The sequence below is a fragment of the Mustelus asterias genome, chromosome 12 (assembly GCF_964213995.1).
Source record: "Mustelus asterias chromosome 12, sMusAst1.hap1.1, whole genome shotgun sequence".
NCBI lineage: Eukaryota > Metazoa > Chordata > Chondrichthyes > Carcharhiniformes > Triakidae > Mustelus > Mustelus asterias.
This window is the reverse complement of record NC_135812.1, coordinates 45,199,201-45,217,518: the sequence shown is the minus strand read 5'-3', so window position 1 is coordinate 45,217,518 and position 18,318 is coordinate 45,199,201. Positions and strand designations below refer to the sequence as shown.

General features: G+C 45.0%; 1 protein-coding gene across 1 annotated transcript in view; it reads left to right on the top strand.

Moving 5' to 3' along the window:
- The first annotated feature begins 227 nt into the window (after window positions 1-227).
- The window catches only part of rasl10b (RAS like family 10 member B), a 167,794-nt gene continuing 149,703 nt past the window's right edge, over window positions 228-18,318 (top strand). The window contains exon 1 of the mRNA XM_078225147.1: window positions 228-443. Coding sequence (XP_078081273.1) covers window positions 228-443 — 216 coding nt within the window. The remainder of the gene's footprint in view (window positions 444-18,318) is intronic.

The following is an 18,318-nucleotide window of genomic DNA, read 5'->3' as shown; positions in this document are numbered from 1 at the left end:
CCATTCCTTAGTAACAGCCAAACTACTGGCATGAGTATTTTCCTGAAGACCTTGCAGTTGAAGAGTATTTATGATGTGTGTGTGTAATGGGCCCCTAATGACCTCTTTCTCTTGTTCAGGAGCAGGCTGACTGGAACTATGTGACCATGGTTCTTAGGATTATCTGACCAGCAGTCCCTGGAATATGCAAGCCTGCCGGTCATCCACACCGAGCGTCCTGCAACGGCATGGTGACAACTTTCAAAATAGCAATCCTTGGAGCACAAGGGGTTGGCAAATCGGCAATTGTGCACCAGTTCCTCTACAACGATTATAGCGAGCACTACCTGCCCACAAGGTCACGGCGTGTCTACCTGCCTGCTGTGGTCATGAACGAGCATGTGCACGACCTCCAGATAATGGACTTCCCGCCCATCCCATCCTTCCCAGTCAACACTCTGCAGGTAATTGTTCTAATCCCGGTCGCAGGGGCTGATGTGATTCTCTCTTTGGTGGGAGGAAACAAGTAGCAGGCAATTTCATTTAGCAGCCAATTTTTCCAACAAATGGTAATATCGATAGCCTGACTAATAGCCCAGAACGGCTTATCTTGTTAGTGACGTTTTTGTACCTTTTCAATATCTTTGCTCCTCTTCCTTTCTCAGTATGAAGTCTCACAGCACAACAGGCTAAAGTCCAACAGGTTTATTCAGAATCATAAGCTTTCGGTGAGTCACCTGATGAAGGGGCAGCGCTCCAAAAGCTCCTGATTCCAAATAAACTTGTTGGACTTTAACCTGGTGTGAGACTTCTTACTGTGCCCACCCCAGTCAAACACCAGCATTTCCACATCATGTCTTCCTTTCTCAGTCATTGCTCTTCTCTTCCATTGCTTCCTCCGGTTCTGCTTTTTCCTGAAACATCCATTTTCTTTCATTCCCCTTTGTCTGGTCACCCAGTTCTATATTTCTTTAATTACAGCTCAGTCAATCAGTCAGTCAAAGGCTTCTACCTCCTTCCCCCAGCCTGGCAATTGCTGATGTGACTTCAGTGAGGCTACTTCAGATTGTCGTTCAGACCCATACATATAGGATGCCTTCTCTAAGGACGTTAGAGAAAAGAGTCAGGCTTTTTTATCACGAGCTTTATGATCATGCTTATTAACTTCATATTTCCAAATGTTTTAAGTGGAAATCAAATCCGTGACATCACAGGAAAGATGTGCTTGCACTATGGAAGGGGTACAGAGGGGATTTATGAGGATGTTGCCTGAAATGGAGAATTTTAGTTATAAAGGAAGATTGAATATTTGAACTTGTATCATCAGGCCCCTGGGTTACCAGTTCAGCAACATAACCACTACACTACTGTACTTATACCTGAATTGGAGTAACAATTCAGGATATGTGGATTCAAATCCTGGTTTTGCTTGACTTTTTATCATTTTCAATTGACTTCCTCTTGGCTGATGTACTTCAAAGTAATATTCTGTCTTTAATTTAGCCACTGTGCAAATTACAGCTCTCCCAACCCATTCAGCCCATGGGGCAAGGCTACCCGGCCACGCTCGCCCCAAGACTGGAAAATCCCGCCCGCAGCCAATGGACCTTTGCATGGTCCTGTCCTGCCAGCTATGATTCCCGTGGCAGACAGACAGGAAAATTCCGTCCACAGTGTTCCTTTGCTATTATCCTCCTCCTCTTCTTTTTGCTTCTTCCATTTTACTTGGGGTTGCCACAGTGCTAGTTGATCACCCTTCTCCATCTCCTGTCAGCCACCAATTCCTCTTCCGAGCCTGCTGCATTTAAGCCCCTCACCACCACATACATCCATCGGATCTTAGGCCTTCCTCTATACCTTCTTCCTGACAGTCCCATCTCCATCATTCACGTCATCACATGTCCTCCCTCTCTTTCTCTCCACAACAGATGACCATGTTATTTCAATCTCTTCTTGGAGTTTGGAATGCTGGTTCAGTTGTTAGATTTAAGTCTGAGATAGACAGATTATTATTGAACAGGGGTATTAAGGGTTATGGGCCTAGGGCAGGTACATGGAGTTAGGCCACAGATCAGCCATGATTTTATTGAATGGTGGAATGGGCTCGAGGGGCTGAGTGGCCTACTCCTGTTCCAATGTTCCTACTATCTCCAATGCTCCCACAATCTTCATAGACTCCTCTGATGTGCTTGTTCCTGATTTCCTCCTTTTTCGTTACTCCTCACTCTCGTCATCCACATCTCATTAGCATAGTTCCTCCCTTCTTGATGTTGCCCAAGTTTCTGCAGTATACAACGAGGCCGGTCTCACAACTGTGTTGTATATTCTTCCTTCCAGTTTCAGGGATACTTTTCTATCACCAAACGCACCACTGCACTTCTTCCAATGACCCCAGGCAGAGCTAATCTGGTGCTTAATTTCCTTTTCAAAACTTCCAGCTTCTGCCACTACTGACCCCCAGGTGCTTGACACTATTCATTTTCTCTAAGTCTTCAGCTGTCATCTTTACAGCTTTATTCAGATCCACGTCTCTAAGCTCAAGCTGACAGGCCATAAATTTGATCTTTGCTCTATTGATCTTGTCCCTGTCTTCCCATGCTTTGTGTCCATATCAAGAGGCAGAACCAGCAGGGCTCTTGCTATAGGTGTGAATCCTTGTTATTGTTACCCATGAACATGGTTTGGAGATGGGGTTTCACATGATGGTCTAATTTCCTCCTACATAACAGAACAACATCATTTTGCTTCCACCTGATTTTTCTTAAAATGTGCTTATAAAGTACAGGTTGTTACTTGGTATAACAGGGAAATGTGTTGGTATGTTGGCATATTGGGTACACATCAGTGATGACAGGTTGTGTAAAGGCAATTGGAGGACAATGCCAGCTGGTTGCCTTTCAGGGGGACAATAGGGGACTGACAAACAATGGGCATGGGCCTTGTAGGACTGAGGTATTGTCCCTGCAAGACCTGCAACAGATGTAGTGGCAGGGAAGGCAACCTGGGCAGAATTCCAAAATGACAGATTGCTGGACCTCCATCAGTGTGCAAAGAGTGTTTCGTTATTTCACTCTGCAGCTTTGAAGTTGCAATACTGGACAGATCATGCGCAATTGTGTAAAACAGTTCACATCTGCCGCACTGCCAGTTATATAGCTCTCCCAGCTAAGGACAGTTGAAGTGTGAACGGAGAGCAATGTAAAATGAGCTGTCGATATGGGCGGCACTGTGGCACAGTGGCATGGGCGACATGGTGGCACAGTTACATGGGAGGCATGTTGGCACAGTGGTTTGCATTGCTGCCTCACAGCACAGGGACCTGTGTTCGATCTCAGCCTTGAGTGACTGTGTGGAGTCTGCACATTCTCCCCGTATCTGCCTGGGATTCCTCCGGGTGCTCTGGAGATGGGGTTTCACATGATGGTCTAATTTCCTCCTACACTCCAAAGACCTGTAGGTTAAGTGGATTGGCTTTGGTAAATTGCCCCTTAGTAACCCAAGATGTGCAGGTTAGGTTGATTGGCTATGCTAAATTGCCCCTTAATTTCAGGGAGATTAGCAGTGGGTTAGGCTGTGGGTGGGATTGTTGGCAGTGCAAACTTGATGGACCGAATGGCCTCCTTCTGTACTGTCAGAATTCTGTGATTCTAGGATTCAGTAAGGAACATAGGACTTAGGAGAAGGAAGTCATTCAGCCCTTCAAGCCTGCTCTAGTCTGCCATTCTATAAAAGTGTGGCTGATCTGGTGGTGGTCTCAGGTCCATGTTCCTGTCTGTACCCCATTGATTCTTCAGAGGAAAATACTTGTAGGCTTTAACTGCAGTTGTCTGGCTTTTTATACTTGCCGTTGGTTTTCAATCCCTAATAACCTGTGGAATTATTTTTAGTTCCAAAAGAAAGGCTTTTCGGTTTTATCAATGTCCATGGAGCAGCAGATTAAATGTGGGCATGGGGGAGTATTCATGGAGAAGTGTTTTGGACAGTTTCGAGTTTCCAGGAATATTGTCACTCTGCCAGTTTGGAAAAGTTGCAAGAGGTGGTGATGGAGGTGATTCAGTTCCTGATTTCAGGTAGATGTCCAGAGGAACATAGAGCTATTGTCCCTCCAATTAACATTGGAAAGTGGCATATTGATACTCACCCAGAATAAGTTTCAGTATCTCAGGCAACTATTGGAAAGGGATAGACACAGAATAATTATAACAAACTAAGGAGCTTCTTTATTCATTTGTGGGACATGGGCGTCACTGGCTGGCCAGCATTTATTCTCCATCCCTAGTTGCCTGAGGGCAGTTGAGAGTCAACCACATTGCTGTGGCTCTGAAGTCACATGCCGGCCAGACCAGGTAAGGATGGCAGATTTCCTTCCCTAAAGGGCATTAGTGAACCAGGTGGGTTTTTCTGACAATTGACAACACTTTCATGGTCATCAGTAGATTCTTAATTCCAGATTTTTTTTAATGGCATTCAAATTTCATCATCTCGTGTCCTCAGGAACATTAGTTGAGTTTCTGGATTAATTGATAATACCACTAGGCCACCACCTCCTCCTAAACACAGAATAATTATCACCAACTGAGGGACTGTGTGAAAACAAAATAATTCTTGGCCAACGGGTCAAGATCAAACTCCTTACAATTAATCTTCACATTTCTCCCAGTGTCATTGTAACATAATAGCACCTGGTGGGAAAATTGAATTAGGCTGATAATCAAGCACAGGGATCACTATGTGTAATTAACCCGTGCCGGCGTATGGTGAAGCTGGCAGCATGCCAATTTTGTGTTGCCTACTAATATAAATGATAGTGACAATCAGCACAGTGCTAAGCGCATGTCTCAGCAAAGGACACAAATTAATGCAAAGCTAACACCGCTCAAAGCTAGCCTGTAGCACTTGGAGACAAATAGCTCCTTTTAAAGGTCGGGTGCATTTTGGCTGCAGCTGGTTCAAGAACAGTTTCTGAGCAGGAAGAGGAGTGCAAATGATACGACGATCGAGAGAATGTGTTCCCAGTATCTCCAATGCAGCAATGAAGGTTTGGGGCAGGAGGTGGACAGGAGTAGAGAAATCCTCTTTCCTGAGGGGATCAGTAGGCTCTCTGTTTACACATAATGAAGACAGTGCGAACAGATAGCCATTGAGGTCAGTGCCAACAGTCTAACTTCTAGGAGCTAGATGCAGTGCAGCAAAAAGTTCAATGATCTCACACGAGTGACCAAGGTTAATGAATACATCTTCAAAAGCCATATCCTGATATATGAACTAGCGGTCACACACACTCTGCTTTACTCGCCATCTCCTCTTCTCTCACCTACTACCAATCTCGACTCATTCATTGCCTCACCTCCCCCTCACACACTTAGCATTATTGCGTGTGCCACATTCAAGATCCCTGAGCTTGCACACACCGCAGCTATTCAACTGTGACAGGAACATCATCACGGTCACTGACACACTCCCTTTCTCTTACATAACAAAGTGATGCATAACACGAGACGGCAACGATGAACTGGTGGAGGAGAGTGTTGGCAATTATTGTTTTTCCCATGATTGGGGCTGTGGCCAGTGATGGGGCACAAACTGTAGAGGGTGACATTCCTACCTACTCCCCCTTCTCACATCTCACTTCCCGCTCGTCCTACAATCTCTTCTGACTTACAAGCTGCAGATGGTGCATGAATGGGCCGTTTGCTTTTCCACCGTCCCTCACCCAACTCTACACTTTCAGAAGCCGAGGAACTGCCATTTGCTCTAGAGTTAGTCGAAGGGATAGACATCCAGGAGGATCAGAGACTGGTGAAGAATAAACACCATCACTTGGTTTCACAATCTCCGCCACCAATTCCAGGATTTTGACCGAGTGACAATGAAGGGTCAGCAATATAGTTCCAAGCCAGGAAGAAGCTTGGTTTGAAGGGGAACTTGCCGACAGTGGTGTTCTCATTTGTCTGCTGCCCTTGTCCTTCTTGGTGGTAGAAGATGAAGGTTTGGAAGGTGCTGTCAAAATATTCCAGTGCAACACTCTGGAAATACTGTATCATGCACTGAGCATACTCCAGAGGGGGTTTAGAGGAGGATCTGTGGGTGCTGAGTCACTGGGCATGACTGGACTGCAGCCAGGTCAATGGGCAAACATAGGGGATGTGCCAGCTTCTCAGAGGGCAAGATAGCATATGGGTCTTGCTGCCTCTGCTGGGGGAGGCAGAGAAAGGTTGATGGGCACGCACACAGAAATACTTGTTACTATGGAACCACGCTGTAAGCGTGTGGACACCATTTTGATTTGATTTATTACTGCAACATGTATTTCCATACAGTGAAAAGTATTGTTTCTTGCGCGCTATACAGACAAGGCATATCGTTCATAGAGGAGGAAAGGAGAGAGTGCAGTCATAGCTAGGATTTTGAGAGAGTTTAAAAGAGTTAGAATAAAGTTTTAGAAGCATAGAACGAGAGTAAAAGATAGAATTAGAGGGTATGCTGGGCACAGCTTGCAAGGAGTCGCCTCACTCCAGCACCATCTTGTCATCTCAATTTTAGTACAAAAATGGCTCCCATAGCATTGAAACTACAAGTGCTATGGAACCCTTTTTTATGTCCTCTGCATTTCTCATGCTTGGTTTATCTACAGTTGCATAATACCCGTTGACTTAAAGCAATGTTCTTTTCACCTAATCCTCCACATCATGGCAACTGAGATCTCACTGCCTGGGTTTGAGCTTTCCAGTTGGTTGTGCAAGCTTCCTTCTCTGCTGCTGATAGGCTGCAGTAATGTTAAATAGCAACTCAGTACATAGTCTCCTAAACATTGCGCGTAAGCAGCAATGTGCAGCAACAGGTAATAACCTGTCGGAGGCTGTAAGTGTTGCCTGGATGTGAGGTGATGACGGATGTTGAATTCTATCATCATTTTTTTGATGGTTATGTTACGCTGTAGACTTTCACCATAATCTTTCCTCTTTGAATACATTGAAAATTGTCTTCTAAGAGAAACTTGTCTTTATATAGCCCCTTTAAATCCCACAGTCGGTTCCAAAGCCATAAAATATGTTCTGATGTGTATTCTCTGTTGTGTTGTGGGAAATTTACCACTTCGGAGTCAGACTTGGAGGTTTCAATAATACAGTTTTATTTCGGGCACAAATCTTCAGGAGAAAGCACTGGTAGTCCGCATTACTTGGCAACTACCTTCTCAACTACACAATGGTAGTTGATCATTTTTATACCTTTTAGACAATAGGCAGTACGGACATTAGCCGTTAACACATTATTACAAGTTGAGTAGACAGATACGGACATCGATAGTTAACATATCATTGTTCATAGAATGGATACATTTATGCAGTTATGTCCTCTATCAATGACTGGTTTCGATCTATACATTCAGTGGCTGATCTTGTTACATTGATGTATTTATGTCCCCATCTGTGGCTGACCTTATTATCAGACTCATTGCTCTGGGTCTGCTCTTATCTAAAGTGCCTCAAGCTCTGACCAGCTTCCTGCAGCAATTCAGATCCTGCAGGTTTTAACCTTTTGTGTAACTGTCTGTGCTAAAAGCCAGTGCCTGTTAATGTCCCTTCCCAGGTAACCATTTTGTGTGCCAGGCAACCATTTTGTGTCCATCACTTTAATTCCACCATAACAGTTGTAATATAAGAAATGTGGCAGCCACTTTGCAAGCTCCCACAAGGAGCAAATACTTTAGATGATGTTTGTGAAAGTTAATGGATCGTATTCTCTGACCTCACATGCTAAAGTGACATTAGTGCTACCCACTGTGCCGCCTGCAGCATTGTGGGTGTTCCTACAGTACATGCACTACAGCGGTTCAAGAAGGCAGCTCACCACCACCTTCTGGAGGGCAGTTAGGAATGGGCAATAAATGTTGACCTAACCAGTGTGCCCACATCTCATGAATGAACAAATTTTTAAAAAGTGAGTCTGGATCATGTACATAAGTCCCTGACCTGGGCGATGAACTTCACAACCTCATGAGAAGAATGAGAGGGGATCTGCTTGAGGTATATAACATTTTAAAAGGGATTGACAAAATAAATATAGACCAAATGTTTCCCCTTATGGGGCAATCTCAAACAAGAGGTCACAGGTATAGGTTGAGAGGCGGTAGATTTAAAACTGAGATGAGGAGGAACTACTTTTCACAGAGGGTGGTGAATTTGTGGAACTCGCTGCCCCATAGCCCGGTGGAGTCTGAATCGTTAAATGTTTTCAAGAAGGAGAAAGATATATCTCTAATTAAAAAAGGGATAAAGGGATATGGGGAACAGGTGGGGAGGTGGATTTAAGACCAGAGAGAGATCAGCCATGATCTGATTAATGACGGAGCAGGCTCAAAGGGCTGAATTTGCCTACTTCTGCTCCTAATTCCTATGCTTCTATGAGCTGAAAGTGCTGCATACTGAGCCTAACTTCTTATATTTATTAGCGATTGGATTGTACTGATGTTCATGAGAATTTGTAAAATGATAGAGTTACATGGAGCTGATAATATCGTGCAGCCTGTAATATAATTTCTGCTCTAGATAGCTATTGCCCTTTCACTGAGATCAGGCTGCATCTGCTGTCACAGGCACATACTTGCATGCTACTTGCCTCGGGGCGCCAATGCACTGAACCAAGGAGAGCGAGACAACATTTCAGCCGTGCCAGTGTGTGGGCTGGATTCTTCCCCCAAATCAGAGAGAAACAGTCAGCCCTGTTCTGCTTGTCGTGCCTGGGAGCAGTGGCCTTTCTCTCGGATGCAGTGTTGGTACAGCCTGTTGAGTCAGCAGCTCGTTCTGCCAGTTCTGTTAGGCTTCATAAAGCAATCAGGTTTTAACTACCCTTTTGCTCACAAGAGTACAGACGGTAAAACCAAACACAATTTTTATGTTGATAATAAAAATGCATATGCAGCAGTGATCCTGGGAGACATTGGGACAATTTTGTTGCAGGGTTGATACAGTTTTCCCATGAGGCAGTGCAAGACCCAGTCACTTCTATTACAAAGCATCTTGTCAACTGCAATTTACTGAAAAACAGACCTTGTAACGTTGGATAGCTGACACTTTTATTAACTTAAGAGAAATGAGTGACCCATAACAAAGACAATGGGTGAAATCTTGAACTCACGTTCCCCAGCTGCAAGGGCACCAGCGGGAGCTCAAGCTCAAGCTCCAGAAGTTACAGTTCTCACCGGCGAGAATGCGACCTTGGATCTTCCCAGCCCCTCCACCAGTGACATCATCAGGTTCACACCCATGGCCAGCATGAAGCTGCTCTGCATGTATTTTAGTATCATTAAGCGCCCCATCCTCCCCTCGCCATAACCACGCCAATGCGACGTCACATAGCGCGGTTTACAACACGTTCACCTTGACATGAACCTGTCATGGGGGTCTCCCCGGGGGGGGTGGGGGGGCGAGGGGGGGGTAAAGATAAGTATAGACCCTGGGGGAGAGGGACATGGCCAGGCAGTAACCTGGCAATAACCCTTAGCACTGCCCCTTGGCACAGATTGGCACTATCATGTTGGCACAGCCAGGCTGGCATCATGTTGGTGGGCCCCAGTGGGAGCCTCATGGGGGTGACATGGGGGTGACGGGGAGGGGAGGGATTCATGCAGCTGTGGTCAGGGACCTGAAACAGTCCAGCCAGAAGGGGATGCAGCGATAGCCATGTGAGGGGAAGAGGGTGGGACGGGGCAGGGGGAAGGGGTGCGGTGGGGGGTGCAGACTCCAACTGCGGGGGAAAAGGGGTTGACGATTGTGTCGGGGTGGTGGGGGTGCGGGGGGAAGGTGGGGGGATGCCGACTGTGAGGGGGAAGAGGCTGATGATTGCACCGGTGGAGGTGAGGAGGGGTGGGGGCGGAAAAGAGAAGTGAATGTCTCTCCGATCGAGGGAGCCCCTGAGGTCTCAGTGGTGGAGTGGGGGCAGATTTATTGTAATTCTGATTGGGGTGCCCTTTAAAGATGTTAGTGGGGTTTTGCTAGTGTGTTTAGGGCCTGCTCCCCTGTATGACAGTGTGAATCACGCCCCCTTGATTTTTGTTTTAGGCAGAGTGTGGCAGAATCTGGAGAGAAACACCAGTTTTCTCAACAGAAACAACACTCTGTTATTTTTTGATAAGATTTCCTCTAGTGTGTTTGCTACTTTGTTATTTTCCAAATGAGTATCTTGCCTGCTTGGCAAGTGGACCGCTTGTCTGAACAAGTGACTGGTCACCAGTAACATCATTGATGTCCTCCAGTGTAGTCCCACCAGTGATGGTGAGTTGAGTGCAAAGGGGACAGTGGGCTGCTGCAGTTTTGCCTTCTGAATCGTTAACTTCTTAACCGGAAATGTGGGTGCTGCATGGTGAATTTCCAGATTATTGGAGTTTCTGCTGGAGTGCAAGTACATTGTTCCACAGGGCTGCTGTATGTTGCTCAGGGCTGCAAGTGAAACTGTCACATCCCAAAGCTGCTCTGCCTGTCATTTTCAAGACTGATGGGTTGAATGTAATGTTCTTGTTATTTCTATTGAAGTAGAGAGGGGGAAAAATAAGATAAGAGCTACAAAGTCATCCTTGTTGAGGGCCAAATGAAGCGTACTGTTGATGGTAGCCATTGGAATGAGTGGATTGTGCCAGGGGTGGTAGTTCATATTTCCAACCCCTGATGTAGTCAGCTCCTGCTTGTCGCCAGTGTGAAATCTCAGCTGAAGGCAGTTTGCCCACGAGCAGGAGGCAAATCGAAGAGTGAATCAACTAAAGCTATTAAAATATAATCGGAGAAGGACATTCACTGGCTGGAGACATGTTGGCAGAGTCCTGATATTGGCAGAAGGTTGGCAGGGACTTTGACAGGGGCCTGGCTGAAGATGCATTGGTAGAGAGTTGGCATTGTCAGTGCCCTGTGATTTGAAGGTTGGCAGAGGTTTGACATTGGCAAAGGGCTGGCAGTAGACTGCTTGCTTCCCATAGCCATAATGCAGGGAGGGAATTGGTTTAATTTATTATTGTTACATGTATTAGTATACAATGAAAAGTATTGTTCCTCGTGCAGACAAAGCATACCATTCATAGAGTACATAGGGGAGAAGGAAAGGAGAGGGTGCAGAATATGGTGTTACAATCATAGCTAGGGTGTAGAGTAAGATCAACTTAATATATGGTCGATCCATTCAAAAGTCTGACAGTAGCAGGGAAGAAGCTGTTCTTGAGTCGGTTGGTACGTGACCTCAGACTTTTGTATCTTTTACCCAACAGAAGGTGGTGGAAGAGAGAATGTCCGGGATGCATGGGGTCTTTGAGTATGCTGACTGCTTTTTCGAGGCAGTGGGAAGTGTAAACAGTTAATGGATGGGAGGCTGGTTTGCGTGATGGACAGGGTTTCATTCGTGACCCGTTAGTTTCTTGTGGTCTTGATCAGAGCAGGAGCCATACCAAGCTGTGATACAACCCAGAAAGAATGCTTTCTATGGTGCATCTGTAACAGTTAGAGAGAGATTTATCAAGATAGCTTTAAAATATATTGAAATGCATGAGGGAGTATTGAAAGTACACAATGTTCTGTAAAGTTTGACTGATTTTGAGCCGATTTCCTAGATCCAATTGTTTTCGGTTTTGTTTATAATTATTGGGCTTCCTGCTCTTCTTAAGATCCAGAAATCAGCCTTTGCCCAGTGTAGAAACCTTGAGTAATTAATCGCAGGTCAGATATAATGTGGCCACACAGACAAGAACTACATCTTGATTCACAACTTTAGAATATCATTTTATATAGGGCCAATTCGAGAAAAGGGATTTTCACTCTTCATTTGGAGCTAGATTCCAACTCCAATGACCTAAGTAAAAGAACAGTTAACTCACCCATTCTGCCATTTCATCCTGCTATCCATGGGGGTTAACTTGGCGTTAACTGCAAAATATCTTTCATGCGATTTGTTTTCTGATCGAATTATCTATCATTCTTGTATTACGGGGAGAGATTGGCAAAGCTTGGGTTTCTCTCTTCACCATAGGGAAGAGTAAGGAAAGATCTGATAGAGGTGTTCAACTTTATGAAGGGTCCTCAAGAGTCGGGAGAATGGTGCCATAAAGGTTGCATTATTGGACTAATAATCCAGAGGCCATAAGACCATAAGACATAGGAGCGGAAGTAAGGCCATTCGGCCCATCGAGTCCACTCCACCATTCAATCATGGTTGATTTCAACTCCATTTACCCGCTCTCTCCCCATAGCCCTTAATTCCTCGAGAAATCAAGAATTTATCAATTTCTGTCTTGAAGACACTCAACGTCTCAGCCTCCACAGCCCTCTGTGGCAATGAATTCCACAGACCTACCACTCTCTGGCTGAAGAAATTTCTCCTCATCTCTGTTCTAAAGTGACTCCCTTTTATTCTAAGGCTGTGCCCCCGCGTCCTAGTCTCCCCTGCTAATGGAAACAACTTCCCCACGTCCATCCCATCCAAGCCGTTCATTATCTTGTAAGTTTCTATCAGATCTCCCCTCAACCTCCCAAACTCCAATGAATATAATCCCACGATCCTCAGACGTTCATCGTATGTCAGGCCTACCATTCCTGGGATCATCCGTGTGAATCTCCGCTGGACCCGCTCCAGTGCCAGTATGTCCTTCCTGAGGTGTGGGGCCCAAAATTGCTCACAGTACTCCAAATGGGGCCTAACCAGTGCTTTATAAAGCTTCAGAAGTACATCCCTGCTTTTGTATTCCAAGCCTCTTGAGATAAATGACAACATTACATTTGCTTTCTTAATTACGGACTCAACCTGCAAGTTTACCTTTAGAGAATCCTGGACTAGGACTCCCAAGTCCCTTTGCACTTTAGCATTATGAATTTTGTCACCGTTTAGAAAATAGTCCATGCCTCTATTCTTTTTTCCAAAGTGCAAGACCTCGCACTTGTCCACGTTGAATTTCATCAGCCACTTCTTGGACCACTCTCCTAAACTGTCTAAATCTTTCTGCAGCCTCCCCACCTCCTCAATACTACCTGCCCCTCCACCTATCTTTGTATCATCGGCAAACTTGGCCAGACTAGCATGCCACGGGCAAGAACTCAAATCCCACCATGACGGCGAGAGAAATTTTAATTTATAAATAAATGCTGGATCTCCTTAATAATTATTAGAGAACTTCTGGAAAGTTATAAAAACTAATGTCCTTCAGCAAAGGCAATCTGCCTTCCTTACTTGTGCTGGCCAATTTATGACTCCAGATCAGAGCAACGTGAGCGGCATGGTGGCACAGTGATTAGCACTGCTGCCTCACAGCGCCAGGGACCTGGGTTTAATTCCGGCCTCGGGTCACTGTCTGTGTGGAGTTTGTACGCTCTCTCCGTGTCTGTGTGGGTTTCCTCCGGGTGCTCCGGTTTCCTGCCACAGTCCATAGATGTGCGGATTAGATTGATTGGCCATGCTAAATTGACCCTAATGTCAGGGCGATTAGCAGGGTAAATACGTAGGGTTACAGGAATAGCGTCTTGGTGGAATTGTGGTCGATGCAGACTTGATGGGCCAAATGGCCGACTCCTGCACTGTAGGGATTCCAAGAATGACTCTTTTTAACTGCCCAGAAAGCCATTGACTTGCAGCAAGCTGTAAAGAGAAAGCACTGCAGGCGTACCACATGGGCTTCAACAGTTTGAGATGGTGGCTCATTACCAGCTTCTGAAGGGCAATTAGGGATGGGCATCCTGAGAGTGGATTTTTTGAGAAAAGGCAGAGAGAAACAGTTTCCACTGGCAGGGGGGATGCAAGAAGTTGCTTAAAACGTCAGGAGGAAATGAAAATTGATACAATTTGGAACGCACTGTATTGAAGCAAAGAGCAGATTGCAATGTTCACTGAATGCATGATGAACAGAATGGGAACGTTAGAATTTGGTCTGAGTAGGAATTCAATGCAGAGAAGGAGGTTCTTCATTTTAATTTTGGACACCACTGTGGCAGCTAGTATTTAACACTTTGTTGCATGTGTTTAATGTAAGTTAGTCTTTAAAATAAACTAACAGCAGACTAAATGATAACTACCTTTCAATGAATATATAGAAGAAGATAAGGTAAGGAACCTGGCTGCTTAAAGCAGATTTTAAACAGCGTGAGATTCTCCAGGAGAATCCATTTGCCTCGTGACATCACAGGACAGCAGCTTAATGGTTGGTTGCTGAGTAATATTCATTTTTTTGTTCTTGGGTGAGTAAACTGTGGGTAATTTGTACTTCTTTAAATAAAAACAGCCGACCTAATTTTAAAATAGGCTTCTAATAAAGACAAAGGCTGGAGATGCCAGGCTGGGCTATGTGTTGGGACTGCTATGTGAGAGAGTTATTGGACACAGTGGTTAGCATTGCTGCCTCACAGCGTCAGGGACCCGGGTTCAATTCCGGCCTGGAGTCACTCTCTGTGTGGAGTCCGCATGTTCTCCCCATGTCTGCGTGGGTTTCCTCCCACAATCTATAGATGTGCAGGTTAGGTTGATTGCCCATGCTAAATTGCACCATAGTGTCAGGGGATTTAGCAAGGTAAATACATGGGGTTATGGGGATAGGGCCTGGGGAGACTATTGTCAGTGCAGGCTCAATGGGCTGAATGGCCACTTCTGCACAGTAGGGATTCTATTCTATGACACTGTCCCAGTTCCTACTCTTACAGGAAAAGTCTCTCCTCTCAGTCACTCAGACTAGGAGTCAATGAGCTGGAGTGTGAGTTATAGTGTTAGGGACCAGATTAGGTATATTGTGAAGTTAGCTGGACCCCAACTATTTTTGATTTTGGCATTAGTGTGAGCATAACGTGTTTCACTCCAGATGTGATTCTATTGACCCACTAGGAAACTTTTATTGAAACAAACTTTATTTAACAATACAGTTTAGCTATAACAAAAATAATTAGCCTAACTTTTACCATTTTAAATACTTAAACATGACAAGGTATAATTCTTAACTGCTGACTATTTCTATTAGTTCTAATCTAATATCCTTCATGGGCAGAAATGTCTCTTCAAAATCAGTTAGCAAAAACAAACAGGCTACTATGAGTTGCCAGCCCTCAAGCCATTTAACACCTCTAGACAGTGAGGCACCTGTCTTTTGACTCTCGGACAACGGCCTCCAGAGAAAGACCTGCCTTCAAGTAGCAGAACTCCAGAAAAAGACCTGTCTTCACACAGTAGAACCTCTGAGAGACAGAGGGAGAAAATACCTTTTGCAGATCTCGAGAGAGAGATACTTACTTTCTAGCAGGTTCCAGACTTCAATACCAAGAGGGAGAGAGAAAGAACTGCAACTTCAATTCCAAGGGGAGAGAGAATGAACTGCTGCTCCGTTTCTAATTCAAAAAGCAACTACATGCTTGCCTCTCCGTAAGCCTAGCTTCTCCCAACAGCACATGACATGGAAATGTCAATTAACCTAATTAAACCCTACTCTGAAACCCCGGTGGACAACCCAAAAAAATCACAAAATTGCATTAACTCAGATTAAAACAAACACCCCACTAATTAGGAGCAATTATTCTTTTGCATGCTCAGGATGTGGGCTCCCAGTTGCAGACAATCTGCACCGTAATCAGAGCTGAAGTTTAAAACAGTCCCCGCACAAGTAACAAGACACAAATACATTTCTTAAAGGCACAGTATCATCACAATAGTGTTCGGACCAGGTGACAACACGTGCAAGGACTACCTCATTCTCCCTCCTTAACTGATTGAAGCAAGGTTTTTAAAATGATTCTTTAAGATAATGTGCCAATTCACTATGCACTCCACAGAATCACAGAATACTACAGTGCAAAAGAGGCCATTCAGCCCATCGAGTCCACACCGACACCTGAAAAATCCTGACCTGCCCACCTAATCCCCCTTGCCAGCACTTGGCCCATAGCCTTGAATGTTATGGCGTGCCAAGTACTCATCCAGATACTTTTTAAAGGCATCCCGCCTCCATCACCCTCCCAGGCAGTGCATTTCAGACTGTCGCCATCTCTGGGTAAAAACGTTTTCCCTCAAATCCCCCTAAACCTCCCACCCCTCACTTTTAACTTGTGTCCCCCTCATAACTGACCCTTCAACTAAGGGGAGCAGCTGCTCCTTATCCATCCTGTCCATGCCCCTCATAATCTTGAACACCTCAATCAGGTCACCCTTCAGTTGTTTCTGTCCCAACGAAAACAACCCAAGCCTACCAAACCTCTCTTCATAACTTAAATGTTCCATCCCAGGCAGCATCCTTTGTAATTTCCTCTGCACCCCCTCCAGTGCGTTCACATCCTTCCTATAATGTGGCGACCAGAACTGCACACAGTACTCCAGCTGTGGCCTCACTTAATTGGGTGCAGTTTGTAAGAAATAAACCCATTAGCTATTCTTGAGTAAAACACACCTGGAGTTAGTTAACTTCTTCCCAAACCTTTTTCTAGAGCGACCCCACATTAATATCTCAGACTTGTGTGTCCCTTGGTGAGAAGTTGGGGGTACAAAAGTTTTTGAGTGGTGAAGGTGAGGCGGGTGCTGGGAATGGAGCACTTGGGGAGTCTTCAGTTGTTGTCCAAGGGGCAGGTTGAGGGAGGGAGGAGTTGAGCATGGGGGGGACTGAGGAAAATGCTTCAAAACAAACACTTTGATGCACCATTGATTACGCAAAGACTTGTTGTTGCGAAATAACAGGCTTTTATTAACAAAGAACTGGAGCACTCCCAAACCGATAGCTAATCCGAACTGAGGCAAAAGGGGCGGAGAGCAGCCACCTTTATACCCCGAGGAGGGCGGAGCCCCGGATTGAGGCAGCAGGGGCGTGTCCAGGCATATCACATAAACTATCACATAAATAGACAACTACAGTGGTTTTCCACACACTTACCTATTCACAAGTTGTTTTTGCAGCAGTTCTAAAGTTTAAAGTTTATTTATTAGTGTCACAAGTAGGCTTACATTAACATTGCAATGAAGTTACTGTGAAAATCCCCTAGTTGCTACACTCCGGCGCCTGTTTGGGTACACTGAAGGAGAATTTAGCATGGCCAATGCTGGTTAGATGCTTTCGGACTGTGGGAGGAAACCAGAGCACCCGGAGGAAACCCACCCAGACATGGGCAGAACGTACAGACTCCACACAGGCAGTGACCCAAGCCGGGTCCCTGGCATTGTGAGGTAGAAGTGCTAACCAATGTGCCACCTCTGGCAGCTCATTCCAGAGACTCACCACACTCTGTGTGAAAAAATTGCCCCTCTGCACCCTTTTATATCTCTCCCCTCTCATCCTACACCTATGCCCTCTAGATTTAGGCTCCCCTACCTTTCGGAAAAGATGTTGACTATCTACCTTATCTATGCCCCTCATTATTTTATAGATCTCTATTAAGATCACCATTTGAAATTTCAAACAATGCTTGGCAGTTAACAGTAAGTCACCATCAACTGGTGCATTCTCCATGGCATTGTTTCTACTACACAGACTGCACTTGTCAACAATTAGCACTCTCTTTACAGTATAAATAGTTACTTTCCTCTTATATCGGTATTCTTGCGAATTGTCTTGATGAGAACAGGACAAAAAGCTTCGACATGTCTCTTCTTTTAGCAATATTCAATTCTGCTCTACCAAGTGGATAAATAAATCTTTACTGAGTATCAGATGTTCAAACTTGGCCAAGCTAAAGTGCAGATTATAAACGTGAAGTTAATAGCGATCCAGTGATTATATTTGGATATTTTAGTTCTCAGCTGTTGCCTCTCACAGTCACGTTTCTGTTGTTGTTCTCCTGAAATTACTGCTGTAGAAAGTCCGGTGACTATTTAGTTCCTGCCTGTTGCAGGATGACAGACATTTGTCTCTGCAAAGCAGGGTGCGGACCGAGATATGGGGCATGATCTTACTGGCCATTCACTCCACGCTCCCGCTGCTGTGAAGCTGGAGAATTTGACGCCAAGCCAAACCTCCGTTTACTGCAACGGGATGAGAAAGTCTCACTGGCGTGAATAGTCAGAAAATTCCAGCCATGATGTTGTTGAAGGGAGAAAGAGATCTCTGCTCCGTGTGGAGCCTGGGTGTTCTCTCTCTCTGTCCAAATCCAATATTTTTCACCAGATCTGGTCCACGTGACCTCTCTCTAGTTTGATCACAAATTGTCAATTCCAAAAATGGCCCAGGTCTGGTCTTTATCTTTTAGCATTGCCCTTGTAGCCAAGGTAATTATTTTTTAATGTTCTGGCCATTAATTCCTGAATGATCCATCCTCCCTCTTGATGAGATAGGAAGGAGCTGGTCACACCTGCACAGATGTCATTGTTTGTCAAAGAGCCTCATAGATCCGGTGTCTCCATGAGGTGTAA